The sequence below is a fragment of the Sorex fumeus genome, unplaced genomic scaffold (genome assembly GCF_029834395.1).
Source record: "Sorex fumeus unplaced genomic scaffold, SorFum_2.1 ptg000063l, whole genome shotgun sequence".
In the NCBI taxonomy this organism is placed as follows: domain Eukaryota; kingdom Metazoa; phylum Chordata; class Mammalia; order Eulipotyphla; family Soricidae; genus Sorex; species Sorex fumeus.
In genome coordinates this window covers 82,397,366-82,417,131 of record NW_026606120.1, presented here as the reverse complement: position 1 = coordinate 82,417,131, position 19,766 = coordinate 82,397,366, and the positions used below count along the sequence as shown (strand labels likewise).

Sequence of the window (19,766 nt, the reverse complement as noted above, 5' to 3'; positions counted from 1 at the left end):
AGGGGAGTGTGGCCCCACCGGGCCAGCCCCAGAGGGGGACAAGAATCCCACTCCAGAGAGAGACTGGCTTTCCCAGACACACAGCAGGGCAGTGGGGAGAGAAGGACTCTTGTTCTAGAAAATTCTGTCCTGACAGTTCCCGACTCTCAGTCGTTCCACCTGGACCCACCACTTTCAGGAGGAGGGGCCCGGGTGTGGGTAGGCGCTGCTCTCCATGTCCAAATGGCTGGGGGGGGGGGGGGAGCATGTACCTCATGGCTGGGAGGACTGGGCCCGGCTGACCGGTCATCTCAGGGTGTTCTACTCATTTCCGATGACCCTCAGCATTTTTTTTTTCAGTTCCCCTCAAGAGATCCAAGGCTCTTTTTCCTCGGAACTTCTGGCCTAGGAAAGGAGGCCAGTGTATATATATAGCATATATATATGTATATATATGTATGTATATATATGTATGTATGTATATACATATTGATAGCCAGTATATATATAATAGCCAGTATATATATATATTTTTTTAATTAGTTTTATTAGATCACCGTGAGATACAGTTACAAACTTGAATGATCGCGTTTCAGTCACACAATGCTTGAGCACCCATCTCTCTGCCAGTGCACATTTTCCACCACCATTGTTCCCAGTGTCCCACCCGCCACCCCCATCCCACCCCACTCCCTGCCTCAGTGACAGGTACAATCCTTCTTACTCTCTCCCTAATTTTGGGCATTATGGTTTGCAGTACAGATACTAAGAAGCCATCGTGTTTGCTCCTTGGTCTCCTTTCAGCACACATCTCCCATCCTGGGCAGTCCCTCCAACCATCATTGACTTAGTGGCCCCTTCTCAGTGGCCCCCAACACAGGGGGCCAAGGCCGGTATATTTTTGAAAAGAGAAATCCTCACTTGGAACTGCCCGAGAGACAGTACAGGGGGGTCAGGCGCTTGCCTTCAGGCGTCAACTCTGGTCCCATCCATGCCTTCACCTGTCATCTCCGGAGCCCTGCCAGGAGTGATCCCTGAGCACAGCACCAAGAGTAGCCTCCTAGACGCTGCTGGGTATGGCCCAGCCCTTGGTGAGGTCAGGAAAAGCACCCTCAGCAGAGTCGCAATGACATCCGCCCCGGGAATGACGGGGGCCTCTCACACCATGACTCTGCCCTCAGCGTGAGCTGTGAGAATCGGGTTCCGCACCCAGCGCCACCTGGCACGAGCCTCTGTGGGCTGTTGCTCTGTGGATGGCTTTGTCCCTGGAGAGTTTGGACGATTCCATTGAGTGTCCCCCAAGGGACCCCTCCCACATCCAGGACACTCGCTCCCACCCCACATCCCCCACCCCACCCCACCGCCACCCAGCTTCTTCCTTTTCAACACCTCCCAAGTGCCACCCAGGGACATAGGCAGAGAGAAGTGGACCTGCTTTCTCACAGTCGGCTTGGCATATTGGCCGAGAAGGGCACCTTCAATATGCCCCTGGCTGGGAACCCACCCTCACCATCCCCTGCCACTGTTTGCCTTTCCTCATCCTCACTGCCAGAGGTGCTGGCCTCTTAGGATAGCACTGTTGCACTGTAGCACTGTCCTCCCGTTGTTCATTGATTTGCTCCAGGGGGCACCAGTAACGTCTCCATTGTGAGACTTGTTGTTACTGTTTTTGGCATATCGAATATGCCACGGGGAGCTTGCCAGGCTCTGCCGTGAGGGCAGGATACTCTCAGTAGCTTGCCGTGCTCTCCAAGAGGGTCAGAGGAACCCAGGTCGGCCGCCTGCAAGGCAAACCCCACCCACTGTGCTAAGAACAAATCAGTGTGTGTGTGTGGGGGGGGGGGGGTGCTGAGGGGTGTTCTGCAGCCCCAACCCCCACCTCCCAGAGGCTCTAACAAACCAACGCTCCAGGAAGTCAGTAAATGAATGAGGCAGAGAAGCATCTGGTCCTTGGGATCACAGGGTTGGACATGAAAGGCCTCCAGGTGCACCCCAGTTTGGGAGGATCTCTACAGTGCTCCAGGCCTCCCTCTTCCCTCCTCCCTCCCTGTCTCCCCCTCTCCTCTCTGGACCCGGGAGGACTCTCTGTGTCCAGATCTGGGACCCACTGAGATCCAGTCCAAGGAGGGATATGCACTGTTTACGGTCATCAGGGACAAAACGAACCCCCTGCCCAGAGGAAGGAGAACACCAGGGAAGTCAGGGGTCACTCTGGAGATTCAGAGAGCGCCGTGAGCTGGGAGGGCTGTGGAAGCTTCTGGAAGCAGAGTAGTAGCTCTGTGTTCCGTCTCATCTCCTCTCATGACTGCCTCCCAGCTTCTCGGCCTTGGACAGCTCCACCTCTCTGGAAGCAGCCTTGGACCCCACTGTCAGGGGAGGGGGGGTGAGGGCAGGACCTCGGTGCCTCCCGGCGGGGCTCTGTACCACCTCGGGACCTTATAGGAGGGAAAGGGGGCTCGCTTGGTCGGAACGGTGGCTGTACCAGTGACCCTCGCGGCCAGCACGCAATACCCCTGGGCCTTCTTCAGAGCTGATCAGTTCACTGGCCAGGGCCAGCGGCCTCTCGCCCTCCTCTCAGAGACTGCTTCTCTTCCTCCCATCACTCCTCCTTGGAAGCATGGAGGCCACAGCAACTGTCTTGATTTTCTAGAAAAGTCAGCCAGGACTCCTCTGTCCCTTTTGCATAATCGCCTCCCAGGCCTGGCCCCTTTCCATCCACAAAGGGGAGGGAAAATCTATTTTTCAATGGACTCGGCACCGCTGTTCCCATTCAGCCCCATGGGCCCCGAGCCCCGGGCGATACCCTATGGCAAGCCCCCTGTGGACCTCTGGTCCTCCGCGGCAGCTGTGCTGGTGGCGGCGTGAAAGGGAGACCAGGACAAGTGGCCCGGGAAAGGAGGGCTCGTTTGATGAGAGCCATGTAGCCGGACAAAGCTCTCTCTGGCCGACCAGCATTTGGAGCTGTTTAGCTGGAAATTGCGGCGAAAATTGCCCCGGGAACGCTTTGTCTGCTGACCGCTCCCGTGCCTGCGCTGCAAGCCCCCTGCTTGGCCAGCCCCAGACGGACGCCGGCTTTCAGGAGTAGCTCCAGCTGTGCCGGGAAGCAATCAACGCGCCAACAATGCCCCCCATTCTTCACCTCGCCCCGAGAGAGCTGGGCTGCCTGGCTGCCATTCAGCCAGGGCAAAGAAAAGCAAGGTACATTCTGTCCCCCTGCATGGCGGCCCTCGGGCCCTCCCGGCGTTCGGGAGAATGACATGCCCCCCCACCACGTCCCCCACCCAACCCCAGCCCCCCTGTCTGGTTTGCAGACTAGCAATTAGGCTCAGCAGGGCCAACCCTGCCCGTCACTCTCCCCCCAAAGCTCTCAGTGCTCGGAGGCCTCATGGGGAAAGAGGAGCATCACCCTGGGCCCAGTACTACTGGGGTCCCCATTTCCCCCACAGAAACCAGTGGCCTGGACCCTCGGGGTTGGCCTCAGCCCTGGATCAGGGCAGTTTGGATAAGTAACTAGAGTAGAACTCAGTCCCCAGTGCTCCCTCAGTGCCCGGTGTGGCCTTCAGAGTTGTATCTATCGGGGGTGATGCAGCTAGGGCAGCTGAGGCCAAGATGTTGGCAGAGGCAGGACCCAGTCCGGAAGGTGGTCGAGGGGGTTAGGAACCTCTGGGTTCTTTGAGGGGGATAGGAGGCCGGGGGGGGCGGGGGGCTCCCAAGCGGTGATTCTCCACCAGTGGGGCTTGAGCGTCACAGCCTAAGGGTGGTAGGGATGTGTCTGTGTGTGAGGTTGGCACATGCACGGCAAGCGCCCGCCCGCCCCCTGCGCTGTCTCTGCCGCCCACCCGAGATTTGTGCTTCTTGCTTTGCTTGTTAGTTCGGGGGCCACACCCCATGGTGCTCAGGAATCACTCCCCACTCTACGCTCAGGGCTCACTCCTCCTGGCAGGGTTGGAGGGAACCCAAGAGGGTGCCAGGCTTGAACCTGGGTGGACCACGTGTGAGCCAAGTGTCCTGCCCGATATCCTGTCCGCTCCGGCCCCTGGATTGGTTTCCACCAAGATGTGAAACAGATAAAACTCTGTTCAGAAACATCTGTTCAGAAACATGTCTGCTCCCAAAGCAGGGACAGACTGTGCCGTCTCTTAGCCCTGAGCTGCCCCCGACAGGGCTGCCACTTTGCGTTCCTCAGTGGAAGTATAGTGAGAAGCCCCTGGGGGGAACAGCTTGTCATTTGGCCCCTATGAGGACAGTCGTGGTCCAGAAACACTCTGGGCCTGTCTCCTCGGCACACGGCCCCCCACAAACCCCTGGGAAGAGTACCCCAGAGAGAAATACATTTGAGTACAGGTGGGTCTTGGGATGAATTACCCCCTCCCCGAAGGGGAGCCTCACTGACTATCCTGGGGTGGACACTAGCCCCAAGACCCTAGCACCGACTACATGCAATGAACCCCCAGCCCATGCTAGAAAGAGCATCCTAAGGGACCTCAAGGCAATCATCCCAAGGGACCACAAAGGCAGCAATAGTACCATGGGTAGGGCATTTGCCTTGCACATGGAGGACCCGGGTTCGATTCCCAGCATCCCATATGGTCCCCCGAGCACCGCCAGGAGTAATTCCTGAGTGCATGAACCAGGAGTAAACCCTGTGCCTCGCTGGGTGTGACCCAGAAAGAGAAAGAAAAAAAAAACCCAAACCAAGGTACCACCAGAAATCGGGACGTCCAGAGGGGCAAACTCCTAAGAACAAGGCCTTGTGATGGAAAGAAAGAAAGTTGGACAGACCCCCAGGGCTGTCTCCCCCTGGGCTACAGAGACCCCCCGCCCGCCCGCCCGCCCACCCACCTCCAGGAGTATCTCTGTCGGCCGCACCGATGGGAGAGCTTGTGATTTTATTAGCAACCGCCTTGGAGCCAGGCCTGATTTAATTTAATTTAATCTTCCCGGCTATTTTCAGTGCCGCTCAGTCTATTTTAGGCACGGAGGAAGGGGAAGGAACCGGACCGAGGGGATGGGCGGCGCCCTGTGCTGCTTGCTCACGATGGCAGGAGAGTGACTTTGCGATGGACACGGGTCAGCCAGCCCCTTTCTGGCTCCCGCGGGCACCTCTCTGAATCAGCCTCTTTCCTCCCAGATGAGAAACTCGACCTGGGTTACTGAGGATGGCAAAAGTGTCCCCTGTGTGCCCTTCCCCCGTGAATGCGACTTTCATCTGAGGCCCCTGGAGTATCCTTGAGGCCCAGGCTGACCAGCACATGGATGCTCCCAAGTTGGGGAATGCTGGGTTCAAGAGCCCTGAAGACAGCCACAGTGGAGGGACTTGGGTGCTTGCATCCGACCCTGCCCCAAGCACTGCCCGGAGCACAGAACGGGGAGTTCTCCCTGAGCACAGTTGGATGTGGACCCCAAACCAAAAAGAGTTAGAAGTGTCTGTATGTGTGGAGTGGTGTGTGTGTGGAGTGGTGTGTCTGTGTGTGGGAGGGGTCTATGGGTGTCTGTGGAGGGGGTGTCTATGTAGAGCAGTGTGCCTGTGTGTGTGTGTGTGTATGTCTGTGTGTGTGTCTGTGTGTGTGGATATGTGCATCTGTCTGAGTGGAGTAGTGTATCTGTATGTATGTGTGTGTTGGTGTATGGGTGTGTGGGTGTATGTGTGTCTGGATCTGTGTGTATATGTGTCTGTGTGTGGGTATGAGTATATCTGTGTGGCTGTATGGCTGTGTGTGTATGTGTATGTGGAGTAGTGCATCTGTGTGGGTGTGTATGTGTGTGTGTGTATATGTATGTGTGTATGTGTGTCTGGGGGGAGTGTGAAGTGGTGTGTCTGTGTGTGTGTCTGTGTGTGGAGTGGTGTGTCTGTGGGGAGTTGTGTGTCTATTTGTGTGTGTGTGTTGGTGTGTGCCTGTGTCTGTCTGTGTGTCTGTGTGTGTTGCTGGGGGGGGGGGGAGGAGCTATCAGTATAGCCAGAGTGCACACAAGGTCAGAATCACAGTAGCATGGAACCTGGGGGCCAGGGGCAGCTCGTTCCAGCCTTGCATTGTGAAGCCCCGAGGATCACTTTGTGCTGTGGTGCAGGGGTGGCACCTACGGGTTCCCACAGGCAAGGGCAGTTGTCTGTGGCCACGCCTCTGCACTCACTCTCGTTACAACCCAGAGGTGGCCAAAGCCCTTGGGGGCCCCCTGGGTCTGCTCCCAACTGAGACGGTTAATTAATTTGCAAGAGAAACAGCTGACCCCATCCATGGCCAGTGGTGTGTGATGCCCTGAGAGAGGTGAACCGCCCGGGGAAAGGAGGTAACTGCAGTGGCATAGCCCACAGGAGACGGATCCCTCCTGCAGGGTGACAGAGGGAAGTCAAAGGTGTGAACAGAAGGACGAAGGACGGGGGCGGGGGGCACGCCAGAGCCCAGCTCACCCCAAATCGGCTTTATTAGAAATTGTGGCATTTGAAAAGCTGCTTCTTCCGTGCAGGCACCTTTGAGTCTGGCATCGATGAGGGTCCTCTTTTATTTCTTGAAGTAGTGTTTTGTAGTTTTCTTTGTATCGGTCCTTCACCTTTTTAGTTAAGCTGATTCCAAGGTACTTAATTTTCTGAGACACTATTGTGAACGGGATTTTTTTAATATCCCTTTTTTTTATTTGTGTATAGGAAGGCCATGGACCTTTGGGTATTGATTTTGTAACCTGCCACTGTGCTATACAAACCTATTATTTCTAAGAGTTTTTCTGTGGGAGCCTTTAAAGTTTTAAGAATAGTATTATGTCATCTGTGAATAGTGATTGATTGAGTTCTTCCGTTCCTATCTGATGCCTTTGATATCCTTTTCTTGCCTAAGTGCTATGGCAAGTACTTCCAGTACTATATTGAATAAAAGTGGTGAGATTGGGCAACGTTGTCTTGTTCCTGATCTTAGAGGGAAGGCTCTCAGCTTTACCCCATTGAGAATAATGCTTGCTGTGGGCTTGTGGTAGCTCACAGGGCTCTCTCTCTCTCTCTCTCTCTCTCTCTCTCTCCTCTCTCTCTCCTCTCCCTCCTCTCTCTCTCTCCTCTCTCTCCTCTCTCTCCTCTCTCTCCTCTCTCTCCTCTCTCTCTCTCCTCTCTCTCTCTCCTCTCCCTCCTCTCTCTCTCTCCCCTCTCCCTCCTCTCTCTCTCTCCTCTCTCTCTTCTCTCTCCTCTCTCTCCTCTCTCTCCTCTCTCTCTCTCCTCTCTCTCCTCTCCCTCCTCTCTCTCCTCTCTCTCCTCTCTCTCCTCTCTCTCTATCTCTCTCTCCTCTCTCTCTCTCCTCTCCCTCCTCTCTCTCTCTCCTCTCCCTCCTCTCTCTCTCTCCTCTCTCTCTTCTCTCTCCTCTCTCTCCTCTCTCTCCTCTCTCTCTCTCCTCTCTCTCCTCTCCCTCCTCTCTCTCCTCTCTCTCCTCTCTCTCCTCTCTCTCTATCTCTCTCTCCTCTCTCCTCTCTCCTCTCTCTCCTCTCTCCTCTCTCTCCTCTCCCTCCTCTCTCACTCTCCTCTCTCTCCTCTCCCTCCTCTCTCTCCTCTCTCTCTCCTCTCTCTCTCTCCTCTCCCTACTCTCTCTCTCTCTCTCTCTCTCTCTCTCTCTCTCTCTCTCTCTCTCTCATGCTTGGAAGGGCCAGGAAAGGACCAAAACCCACTGCCAAGAGCGGCAGGCCTCTGGCTGTGGTCTCAGAAAAAGTCCTGTCATTAGCTCCCTGGGAAAGTATCTGTGGTCTGACCAGACTGGGGGTAGGAGCAGCAAACCCAGATGAACAGGTGAGGTGCTTGAGGACTGCTCCCTCGAGCTGTATGGCCAGCTAGCCCTGAAGGGGTCCCACATGGCGGCGTTTCTGCCCCCGGGAAGTGCTTGTCTCTGGCATCACCGTGAGTGTGCCTTCCAGGGGAAAGTCAGAGGGACCTGTCTCAGTGCAGTGTGCGCTGACAGATGTGAGCTCCACACGGGAAGTTCAGTGGCTGGATCTAAAAGAAGAAGCACCCAAGTGTGGGGGAGATTCGGGCTTTGATCAGCACTGTACAGTGGCCAGGCTCTATGCAGTGGAGACATCCAGGGTTTGGTCACACCTGAATCCAGCAAAGACCCATTGTCATTGGCTGGGGCCAGTGCCCATCAACTTGAGTGGCAGGTTGGTTTGGAGCCCTAGATGCCTCCAGGCTTTGAATGAGCCGGGTCAGTGGGTTCCCCAAACAGAGGCATTTGTGGGTCTGTAGTGAGAAGCACGGAGGAAGACATTTTCTATTTTTAGTGGAGGGCAGCATTTGTTTGCATGCAGGCAAATGTCTCGGTGTTTCAGGGGTAGAGGGTTTCCCCCACCAAAGCCACCACCATTGTCTGCAGGACGCTTCCTGCCCACCCCCCAGCCTTGGTTTGGCCATTGTGCTGAAGGACCAGTTTTCATCACGCCTCGTCTTCTCCTTCATTTTCCAATGCTCCACACATGAGTGAGATCATAATGAGATCATCTGGTCTCTGTCTTTCTCCTCCTGATTTATTCTGCTTACCACGACCCCCTCCAGTTCCAGCCCTGTCAAGGCAAAAAAGCAAGACTCCGTCCTCTCTTCGGGACTGAAAGATGCTCTGATGCAGGAGTCCATGCAGGGGGTCATGTGTGTCCGATGAGGGCAGCACGCAGGAGGAATGAATAAGGGCTCTAGAAAGCCACCCAGTGGCCAGCCTGGAGAGGGATGGACAGCACCCTCATGTAGGGGGCAGCAGCACCTCCCTCTCACCACTGGGCAGATGAATCAATCAGAGAAACTCAACAAGGAAGCGGCCATCTTAAACACAGAGTTGGACGCACTGGACCTCACCTTCACCCCCTTCCCATGGGAGAAAACATGGAATCACCAGAAAAAGAAAGTAAATATCTTTCCTCCACATCCTGTAGATCATGAGGGGTCATTCTGAGTGGAGGAAGAGGCCAGCAGGTGGACAGCGGACATGCAACTGTAGGCAGCACAGAATCAGAGGAGGGGCTGGAAGCAGCCCTGGTGAATTCGGAAAAGGGGTTTCTCTAGCCGCTGCTTCTCCAGAGCCCCAGCAGCACCCACAGGTGCTTCCCAGCCATGGCGAGTCAGAGAGGAATGCAAGAGAGAGAGAAAGAAACAGCATTCGGAAGTGGATGCATCAGTGTGGGAAGGAGCTGAGCCAACACGGGGGTTCTAGAATGAGAGTAGAGAAGTTTCTCTTCCATTGATTGCAAGAGAAAAGGCGTGAAATATTAGGTCTTTCCTCCCAAACATTGCTCTTTCTCATCTCACCCTTGATTCCTCTAAGTTTTCATGCCTCGGGTTGACCTTCTGAGTTGTATTTACCTTCTTGGAAGTTTGGAAGTTCCACCAAGCGGTACTCAGGGTCTCTGCCTGGCTTGGTGCTTGGGAATCTCTCCTCTGCCTGTTCGGGGGCAGGGTGGGGGGGTGCTGGGGACCAAACCCAGGTCTCCCAACACTTTGAACCATCTCCCTGGTCCTCTCATCGACTTGTCATTCCCATGAGACTTTAGAGCGTTTCTGGTTAATCTTTTCCGGGTCCATGAAAGCAGGAGTTCCACAATCACAAAGCCATGGGTCTCACCCCTGAAACAGAACTTTCAATGCACAAGGTCCTCCCCCAGGAGGCCCCCACTGTTCCCAGATCCTGCCCGCCAGGTCCTCCCCGAAAGCCAGTGCTCTTGTCTCGGACCCTCTCACCTCCAAGGGCTCGGCATGCCTCATTTCAGAGCATCAGGCACTTCCTGCTCAGTGCCGGCGCCTTTGAGTCTGACTCTCTCCTCTCGCCGGGAGAAGGCCTTTAGTTTTTCCCGGACTCAGAGTCCCTCCACATGGATGCTTTCTGAATTGCAACCCAGGGAAAAGACGTTTGCAGGCTCTGCTGCTTTCAAGGTTGGAAGCAGACGGGAACCTGCCACCACCAGGCATTTGCAGGAAGGGACGACGTGGCTGTGGCTCGAAAGTTCTAGCTGCAGAGGCAGGGAGTCAGGTGGGCGGGTAAAGAAGGGGGAGACTGGTAGCCAGGAAAAGGCCGGCCCCGCTGGGCAGACAGCAGGCACGCCCCACTCACCCAGCAAGAGCCAGCAGCCACCCAGACGTGCAAAACCAAGTCACAGAGCGTGTGCCGAGGTGCCATGGGGGGGTGTGGTGCTTGGGAATGGTTGACTAGCAATGGAAAAGGCCACATGGCACAGATGGGTCTTGGGGGCGGGAAAAAGACCCAGTGAGACAGGTCAGAATGCAGTGAAACTTCCAACCTCTGTGGGCCCGTGGAGTTAGTATGGTGGGGAGAGTGCTTCCCTTGCTGCGGTGGAGAGGGACTATTGGGGCAGGGAGGTGGGGATCTTTTGGGGTATTTTGGGCTTTTTTTTTTTTGCTTCTTGGGGGTCACACCCAGCGATGCTCAGGGGTAACTTCTGACTCTGCACTCCTGGCGGTGCTCGGGTGACCATATGGGATATTGGGGGTTGAACCCAGGTCGGCTGCGTGCAAAGCAAACACCCTACTTACCCGCTGTCTTATCTCTCCAGTCCCCGGAGATCTTGCCCAAGTATCTGTTCCCAGAGTGGTAAACCCAGAATTCCAATTCAGGCAGCCTGTCACCGTGCCGCCGCCTGAGCTGATGGGCACCCTTGTCCCCCCTGATCACTCAGGTGTCCCAGGAAGGGGCCGGGAGCACACTCCCCCCAGGCCTATCCCCGCTGCCGTCACCCGCTGAGATGCAGACCGGCTTGTGCTCCACATCTTGCAAGCTCTGGAGTGGAGGCGACAGCTGTGCGGTGTGTCCCCTCAAGATTCTCACTCCTTGCCATCCAGAGACCGGCCGGAAGGGGCCTGGGCATGCCAATGTCAGGACTAGAAACTGAGGCTGCAGTGGCGGTGGCCGCTAATCATTCAGCGTAGCCAGGCTCCTGGCAGCTCTTGGTCAGTGGGGCTGGAATGTGGCCTTCGCGTTAGACATTGGAGGCTTCTTCTGCCCTTTTTTTTGGGGGGGGGGGGAGGAGTCACACCCAGCGATGCACAGGGGTTACTCCTGGCTCTGCTCTCAGGAATTACTCCTGGCGGTGCTCAGGGGACCACATGGTATGCTGGGAATTGAACCTGGGTCAGCCACGTGCAAGGCAAACACCCTCCCCACTGTATTATCGCTCCAGCCCCTTCTTCTGCCCTTTAAGAAGAATCTGGGTCTTGGAGCAATAGCACAGCGGGGAGAGCGTTTGTTTGCCTTGCACGTGGCTGACCCAGGTTTGATTCCCATTCCCAGCATCCCATATGGTCCCCCGAGCACTGCCAGGGGTAATTCCTGAGTGCATGAACCAGGAGTAACCCCTATGCATCGCCAAATGTGACCCAAAAAGCAGAAAAAAAAAGAAGAATCCGATTCTCATCCTGGTCCTTAGTTGGAGTGAGACCTTTGGCCCTTCGCCTATTCCCTCAAAGTGAGGAACTCCATGTCTCATTTTTTGCGAGTGCAGAGACTGCTGTTTAGGGACCGAGGGGGTGAGCCCCCCGGGGAGGGGTCCCTGAGCAGACATTCACGCCTTCCCTGGGACTTTCTTCTTCTTCCTCCTCCATTTCCAAGCCGCCCGCCCCCCACAACATCTGGGTCCATTTCACTCTCCCCCAGAGCTCGTGGGAAGAATCGGGCTCATGAATAAAACTTCCAGGGGCCGGGGTCAGCGGCAGAGCCTGGCCCCGCTCAGTGGCTTGTCTCTGCGGTGTCAGTGGCACCCGGGGGACACAGCTGCTCCTTCCTGAGCCAGCCCTGGCCCTGCCTGCTCTGAGGCTTCTGGAGAGGAGGGGAGGGAAGGCCGCATCCCCAGCATATCCCCAGCCCGGCCCAGACGGTACTCTGCCTGCTTCTCACACCATCCCCTCCTCCCTCCCGACCCACTGGCCAGATGCAGGCGCACGCCCACCATAACAGTCCGTAGAGCCGTCTTGGCGTCGCATGGGCCGGACTGGCGGTCTCATTCAGAGCCCAAGGCGGGAAAGCAGGGCCCTGCATTGACTACTGCCTAGCCTGCCTGCCGGTAAAGACAACCCTGCAGCCGCTGCAAGGCGGATGTGGGCCCCGGCCACACTCGAGTGCCTGAGTCTCAGCTCCTGGGGGCCCCGGGCGGGGGTTTCAGTCCTGCCTTTGGGGGCACAGCGCTCGCTCTGCTGCACCTGCAATGGCCACGGATCCCTGAGGGCGGATGAGGGGTGACGTGCTGTGGCCGGCCCTTGGCATACTTCCAGTGCAGAGAAAAAGGCCAGGGACCCACCCACCTCCAATTGCTTTGGCTGCCCCCATGGGTGCTTCTCAGATCAGACATTGCAGTTACATGGGGGTCTTACAGTGGGGGCTCAGGGCTTGTCCTCTGGGGAGCCACGTGGGGAGCTTTCATTTGTTGGGCTTTTTTTATTAGGAGGGAGTGGGGTCCCAATGGGTGGTGCTCGGGGGAGCACGCGGTGCTGGGGACCAAGCCCAGACACCCCTTTCCCTCCACATGCACAGCCTGGGCGTTCCCCAGCCTGACCAGCAGGGCCTGCACCTACCCATTCTTGCTCTCAGGACGGACACAGGATGGGGGCAGAGGCCATGGTGTCCCACCCACGCCGGGATCCTTGCTCTGCCACTGACAACCTCCCCCTTTTCTCTCTTCACAGTCCGGGACGCAAAAAATCTAATCCCCATGGACCCGAATGGGCTTTCAGACCCTTACGTGAAGCTGAAACTGATTCCAGACCCCAAGAATGAGAGCAAGCAGAAAACCAAAACTATCCGCTCCACACTGAACCCCCAGTGGAACGAGTCCTTCACCTTGTAAGTCGGACCGTCCACCTCTGTTTCCCCACCCCCCACCGGGCCTCCCTCCCCCCTCCCCCTAGCCCCCTACCCCTGCACGCGGTGGCTGGCTCACTCAGGCAGGCAGGCTGCACCGTCTTCCTTCTTGCTTCGCTCAGGTTGTGCTGGGAGACGCTCCCGGCACGTCTGTGTTATGGGTCAGAACGTGGTTCTCCGCCAGCCCCTCCAGGGGGCACCAAAAAATACCTGCTCTGTGCCAAAGTTCTCTTATGTTGAAGATGCTATCAGAGCGCCTTCAGTATGCTCTGCCTCTCACTGGACCTGGGTTCACGCCAGGGTTAGAGAAAAGAGGAAAGTAAGCATCTAAAAGCAAATCCTTTTTTTCAATACAAGTCGCCTGGGCTGTGCTTTGGAAGTGGAAAGAGTATCCTCACCTTCCAAGCAGGGAGAGCTTTCTGGAAGAGGAGGCATTTCATGTGGCCCTCGAGGGAGTGCCAGGACTTCAGGGGTACAGCTGGGTAGAGGGGAAGGGGATGAGGAGCAGGAGATGGCTTGCCTCCCTCCGAGGAGAAAGCAGTACCTTGTAGTCATCTCCAAACACAGGGGCATTTTATGGGTAGGAGCGTGAGAAGCATTTTCTCCGCAGAAAGCAGAGAGGTCACTGCCCACTGCACAGAACAGAGGCCGTGTGGGCTTCCCCATCCCACCGTCAGGGGTCATGGACTCAGAGCAACCTCAGGTAGCATGCACATGGGCAGGTGGCCAGTACTGTGACCGCAGGGAACACGATTCACAAAGACATGCAGTGACTGCCTGGGTACATGCCTGGTGGTGGCTCGGGCCACTCTTGGGCTTCGGTTGCCAGGGCCAGGGGCAGGCCAGTGACCTTGGGCGGGCGGTGTCTGGGGGGAACCCCCACAAGAGAATTGAACTCGGCCATCACGTGGAACTGCATCAGCCCTGGAGTTCCAAGGCCCCAGGGGTGCTGGGTGACCCCAGCTATGTGCAGACAGGGACCCACAGAGGCACTTCTCAGCAGGGCTCCCGGCCAGCCAGCTGGGCATGTGCTGCCCCCCTTTTACTTACCACGGCGGTCCTCCCCAGGAACCTGGGCTCAGAGTGCTCAAGACTGACCTGTGTGTATTCTTCCGCAGCAAGTTGAAGCCTTCCGACAAAGACCGCCGGCTGTCCGTCGAGATCTGGGACTGGGACCGGACCACCAGGAACGACTTCATGGGCTCCCTGTCCTTCGGCGTGTCCGAGCTCATGAAGATGCCCGCCAGCGGATGGTAAGGCCACGCCCAAGGAGGCTCTGCCTGTGCTTGGCTGGAGCTCGGAGCCAGAGCACAGCAGAGAGGGCATTGGCCTTGTACGCGACCAACCTGGGTTCAATCCCTGGCATCCCAGAGGGTCCCCCCCCTCACCCCCCACCCCAGTGAGCCTGAGTGCAGAGCCAGGAGGAAGCCCTGAGTATTGCTGGGGGTGGGCCCAAACCCAAAAAGAAGTGAAGAGCCTGGAGCACCCCGCCCCCAAATTCCAGAGCAGTTGGGGGCAGCCGCCAGGAGCCCAGCCCTTGATGCTTTGCAGAAACTGCTGGCCCGAGATTGAGGCCGGACAAGCCAGCAGCACGGCTGGGCCCCTGGCAAGCCGTGACCACTCTCCCGTGTCTCTGAAAGGTACAAGCTGCTGAACCAGGAGGAGGGGGAGTACTACAACGTGCCCATCCCGGAAGGAGACGAGGAAGGGAACGCGGAGCTGCGGCAGAAATTCGAGGTGAGGGGCTGCTCCCCCCTATCCCGTCGCTACAACTGTCTTTCGCTCTCCTCTCGGAAGCTCGGCATTGATGGGGGGGGGGAGAGGAGAAAGAGAGAGAGAGAGAGAGAAGAAGAGAGAGAGAAAGAAAAAAAGAAAGAAAAAAGGAATGGAAGTGTGAACCTTTTACAGACAAATACAAACAGGGCAGGACCCGCTCACTGACGGATGCTAGCACCTGACCTGAGTTTTCTCTCCTTTTTCCTCTCCTCTTTCTCTCTTTTCTCTTTCGGGCCAAGCTCCTTTCTCCCGCACCCTTCCTTCACCCACTTCCTCCCCGGCCCCCAGCTCTAGCCCACCCAGGTGCCCGAAATACTAGCCAGAGGCCTTTTCTTTTTTGTGCCCCTGCAGCCCCACTCCCAGGAAGGGCTGAGTCTCACTAGAGAGGGTCTGCGGGGAGGAGGCCGAGGGCAATTTTCAGCTCTGACCCAGGCAGAGTGAACCAGAACCTTCCTGCATTTTCTGCTGCTGGGAACAGCTGGTTTGGCAGGGAGGCACCCCTGGGATTAGGGATTAGGATTGGCCTCTCTCGGGCACGGCTGAGGGGTCACTTGGCCGACGGAGCACGGCCCCCACATTTTCTGCTTCATTTCTGCGACTTCCTCACCATATCACCCTCCACCACCCCCCACCTCCCACCCCCCACCCCCCCGGGCAGACTCCAGTTCTTCAGAAAGGTCAGAATCCAAACTGGGAGAACAGGAAATGCAGGGGAGAGGCTGTGACTCCCTGGGGGCTGTGGGAAGGGGGCAGGCACCCTGCTCCCTGCTGCTCCCACTGCCCCGTGCCAGGGTCCGGGTGCAGCACCCCTGCTTGGGGCTCAGCCAGACTCCGACCCACAGCGCCTGCCCAAGTGGCAGGTCCTGGGTCCCACTAGCACTGCAGTCACGCTTTTCCAGGGGGCATTTGTCAGACCCTGTCTAAGAGGCCCCCAGCCATGGGGCCCTGGCCAGGGCAGTGTTAAGAGTTCTGGAAAGTTCTGGTCCCATTTGAGGCACCAGCTCAATGGTACGGCAGAGTTCATGGAGGTCCACAGCCATGCAAGGGGGCCATGTCTGCCCAGCCCAGCCTGCCTCTGCCCACGCAGAAGGGGGACAGTCTTCCCAAATGGGTGCTCGTTCACCTTAGGGTGTGATTGGGGGGTTTCCTTAACCCCTCCTCACCTCTTCTCTCCCTCTCCAGCCCTACAGCTCTGCCTCTGTGCCCCGATATCTCAGGCTTCCTCTCTGCACCCTCCTTAGGCCTCACTCTGTGGCCCCCAGACTCTCCCTTCTCTAACCCTAGTTTCCCCTCTCTGAGCAGTGACCCCCCCCCCGCTCCAATGCACCCCCCTCTGTCATGAGACCAGGGTAGCCTGGCGCTTGCATCTCCGCTTGGGTGTCGCTAGGCGTCATGACAGCCGGGACGGCAGCAGAGCCAGTCCCTGGGGCAGGCAGGGGAGGGCCACCCGCCAGTGTCCATCTCTGTTTCCTAGAACATGGCAACAACCCTGGGTGCTTTCCGAGTCCTTCCCCGGAGGCCAATGAAAGGACAGGAACACTTAGCCGCTACCAGCACCCTGGCGCTCCCCTGGTTATGACAAGGGGATGGGGGGCAACATTTCAGAGGTGGGGGCAATCCCAGAACCACAGAAAAAAAAATCCTGCGGGGCAGGGGGAAGCTGGAGGTGGCCTTCTGAGGAAGTAGGACCTGCTAAAGCATCCATGGGCCTAAAAGACAAAACGGCTGGACGCTGACTGCTGTGTCCACAGGCCGTGTCCGTTTGCCAGCCTCCAGCCTCTTTGAAGACAAACGTATTTGTCTTCAACTACGTTTCCTGAGCCCCGGGCTTTGTGAATCCTGTCCGCTCAGTGGCGCGGTGGCAGGGCCTGGAGCAAGACAAACGTTCCTTTCAGCCGAGAGGGCCGCCCGCTCTGTACCTCTGGGCCCTGCTGGGAGCCTCGCGGGAGGGAGCGAGGCCAGAAAGAAAAGAAGGTGCATGTTCTAACCACTTGGCCACCCAGCCAGTCCCCTGCATCCCGCCGCACGCCACCCGCCTCCATGATGGAGGGTCCCTGTGCCTTCTGCCTGCTCTGAGGTTCCTGGCTGGTGAGAGCGAGAAGCAGCATCGGCTTTGAGGTGGTTCTGAGGCTGGTTCCTGTGGTGGCTTTGGTGTCCTGGGCCAGGGGTAGAGAGGGGGACCTGACTGTGCCCCTCTCTGGCGTCATTTGCCAAAACAGGAGGCAGGGAGGCCTGCCGGGACAGCAGCTGATGAGCCCACGAAGGCGTCTGTAAAAGTCCCCCTTGGGGCTGGAGTGATAGCACAGCGGGGAGGGCATTTGCCTTGCATGTGGCCAACCCGGGTTCGATTCCCAGCATCCCATATGGTCCCCCGAGCACTGCCGGGAGTAATTCCTGAGTTGCATGAGCCAGGAGTAAGCCCTGTGCATCGCTGGGTGTGACCCTAACCCCCCCCCAAAAAAAAGTCCTTCAAGCCACCTTACAAACAGTAATCGTGGCAGCTCATCATCACCCTGTCTTAGCCACACAGGCTGGCTCTTCCTGACCTTTGAAACGCCTTTCCAAAGGTCTCCTGGGATGCCCAGACCCCTCCATGTCCTGGAGTCTCACGGTGCAGTGAGGAGTTCTGGCGTAGACATGGTCCCCGGCCGGCATGCTTGGAAGGGGCCGTGGAATGCCATTTCCACTTCGATGGCTTTCTGCTTGGGAATTGGCAGTGTTGTGTTCCCAGCAGTGGCCAGAACACCGAGAAGAAGTGGGACCTCTGGGGTTACTGGGTGGTGCGCACAGGTCAGGGTTCTGGTCATCCGGGGCTGCCTGCAGAGGGCCTGGTTAGAGACTCAAAGGGTGCACAGCTGCACCTCGGGTCCTTCCCTTGATTGTGCCGGGGGGTGGGGGGGGAGCACAGCTGACGCACGAGGAGATTGCAGCTAGTGAGTCAGGAAACCAGGAGAAACGTCACCCGGGGTCGATCACTGCCCTGGGTCCATTCTCCGATGCTTATGAGCAGGCCGGAACTGAGCCTAGAGAAGCTTATTTATTTGTTTTTGCAAAGTCCAGTGGCTGTGTTCAAGACAGAGACCAAAGCTGGGCTCATCTCTGCTCCCCCAGTCTCTTGACGTGCTGGTCACTGCCCCCGCATCCCTGTGACTCCGACGGCAGTGTCCTGGCTTGTAGGAAAGTTCTGTAGCCATGAGGCCTGGGGAGACCTTGGGTCCCCACCTTCCAGGACAGAGCCCCACCACTTCTCAGACAGCAGTAAGCACCTCATCCCGGGAGCCAGGAGCTACTACTTTCCTTCCTGCGGTTTGGGGAAGGGCTGAATCCTTTCCGCCAAAGGCTTGGTTGAAGCCATTCCATCCAACGGTCTCAGCTAAACCCCAGCTGGGCTTTCCCTGGCATCTTTCAGAGCAGGGGCGGATGCCCAGGGCCTGCGCCATCCTTGCGTCTGTGACCATGTGGACCAGGATCCAGGACCCAAGTGAAGGAGCAGCAGGGAACAAGTTAGCACAGTACATTACACAGACTGCCTTGGGGGCGGGTGAGCGTGGTCCAGAAACTGCTGGAAATCTCACCGTTTAGAGAGTCCTTATAGATTCCAGGGAGATATTTGGAAATGACCCCTGATACTTTTGTTTTTGCTTTTTGCTGACACCTGGCGATGCTCAGGGGTTCCTCCTGGCTCTGTGCTCAGGAATTACTCCTGGCGGTCCTCGGGGATCATATAGGATGCTGGGAATCAAACCCGGGTCGGCCGTGTGCAAGGCAAACACCCTGCCCCTTGTGCTATTGCTCCAGCCCGACCCCTGATACTTAACCAAGCGATTATGACCCCCCAGTTCCTCTGGCAGCTAAGTGGCCAGGGTCAGCGGAGATGGGGCCACCTTGCGGGGTTGTCTCTGAGAGAACTCGCTTGCCGGCTTCCATTCCTCTCATTGAAACTGTTTTTTCCAACCGCCTCTGCTGTCTTTGCGGACTTAGTCTCATTCAGGATGTTCTTCTGCAGATGTAGGGCCCGGGGGTTGGTGGGGGTGGTAGAAACAGATCACCAGAGACCCTCAGATAAATTGTAGTGATTTGATTTGGTCAGGCCTGCCACCGTTACCATGGCAACCGAGTGCTTTTTTTTTCCGATGACCTTTTAAACACATAACAGAAAAAAATCTATGTGACCCGTTCTGTATTCTGCTTTCTGCTCTGTCCTGGACCCAGCTTACTTAATTACTTTCCCATCTGGGGGATATGAAAAAGGGGAGGAAAATCCATATAACGCACACCAGTCGAGAGAAAGATGTTTTCATCACTGTGTTCAGCTCACAGATGCAAAAGCTTCCATGCGAACCAGGGCCAGGGTGAACATGGAGAATAATTGTCAGGCATTCGCCACTGTCATCGGCCCAGGCCAGCGCTGCCCCTGTGCCAAGCCGAGGCAGAGGGAGCCCCGAGAGCAGCATGGGATGGCTGGGGAGCCTGGACAGAGGAGAAAGGCGTTTTGTTGTTGGTTTTGGTTTGTTGTTTTTGGAGGTGTTTGTTTTTTTGTTGTTGTTGTTTTTTGCTTTTTGGGTCACACCCGGCAATGCTCAGGGGTTACTCCTGGCTCTGCACTCAGAAATTACTCCTGGTGGTGCTCGGATGACCATGTGGGATGCTGAAAATCAAACCCAGGTCCACTGTGTGCAAGGCAACTGCCCTGAACATTGTGCTATCGCTCCAGCCCCAGGGAAGGGCATTTTATATGACAGCAGAGCTGAGTGGACTGTGTTCTCCTTGGAGCTCGAGGGATGGTGCCTAATTTCAGCGCCCTCCGCATGCATCCTGCTGTCTGCCGCCAACAGCGGTGGCCATGGGCAGGACGGTGCCAGCCGAGAGACGCCATCACCCAGGTGTACACAAGGTCTGGGCTTGCGGGGGATGAAACTCCATGGACAGACGGGCGTCACCAGCAGAGGCGACGGAGCCAGAGCACAGCGGCCCTGAGAAAGAAAGGCCTGGAGTAAGGGTCAGACGGCAGGGCCGCCCCTGGACCATTCCCCCTCAGCGCGTGCCCTGGGAGCATGAGGATGAGCAGGAGTGGGGACTCCAGGGTCAGTCCAAGGGCCCGACACTCCGAGTCTCCTGGCAGAGAGACACCTGGGGATCCCCAAGTCCCTCACTCCCCCGCACTTTGCACCCCACCCCCAAGCACGCATGCAC

At 57.0% G+C, this 19,766-nt stretch overlaps 1 protein-coding gene across 1 annotated transcript in view; it reads left to right on the top strand.

The window, feature by feature from the left end:
- PRKCA (protein kinase C alpha) overlaps window positions 1–19,766 on the top strand; it is a 276,377-nt gene that overhangs the window by 223,493 nt on the left and 33,118 nt on the right. Inside the window, exons 6-8 of the mRNA XM_056127320.1 lie at window positions 12,623–12,779; window positions 13,916–14,050; window positions 14,438–14,534. Coding sequence (XP_055983295.1) covers window positions 12,623–12,779; window positions 13,916–14,050; window positions 14,438–14,534 — 389 coding nt within the window. The remainder of the gene's footprint in view (window positions 1–12,622; window positions 12,780–13,915; window positions 14,051–14,437; window positions 14,535–19,766) is intronic.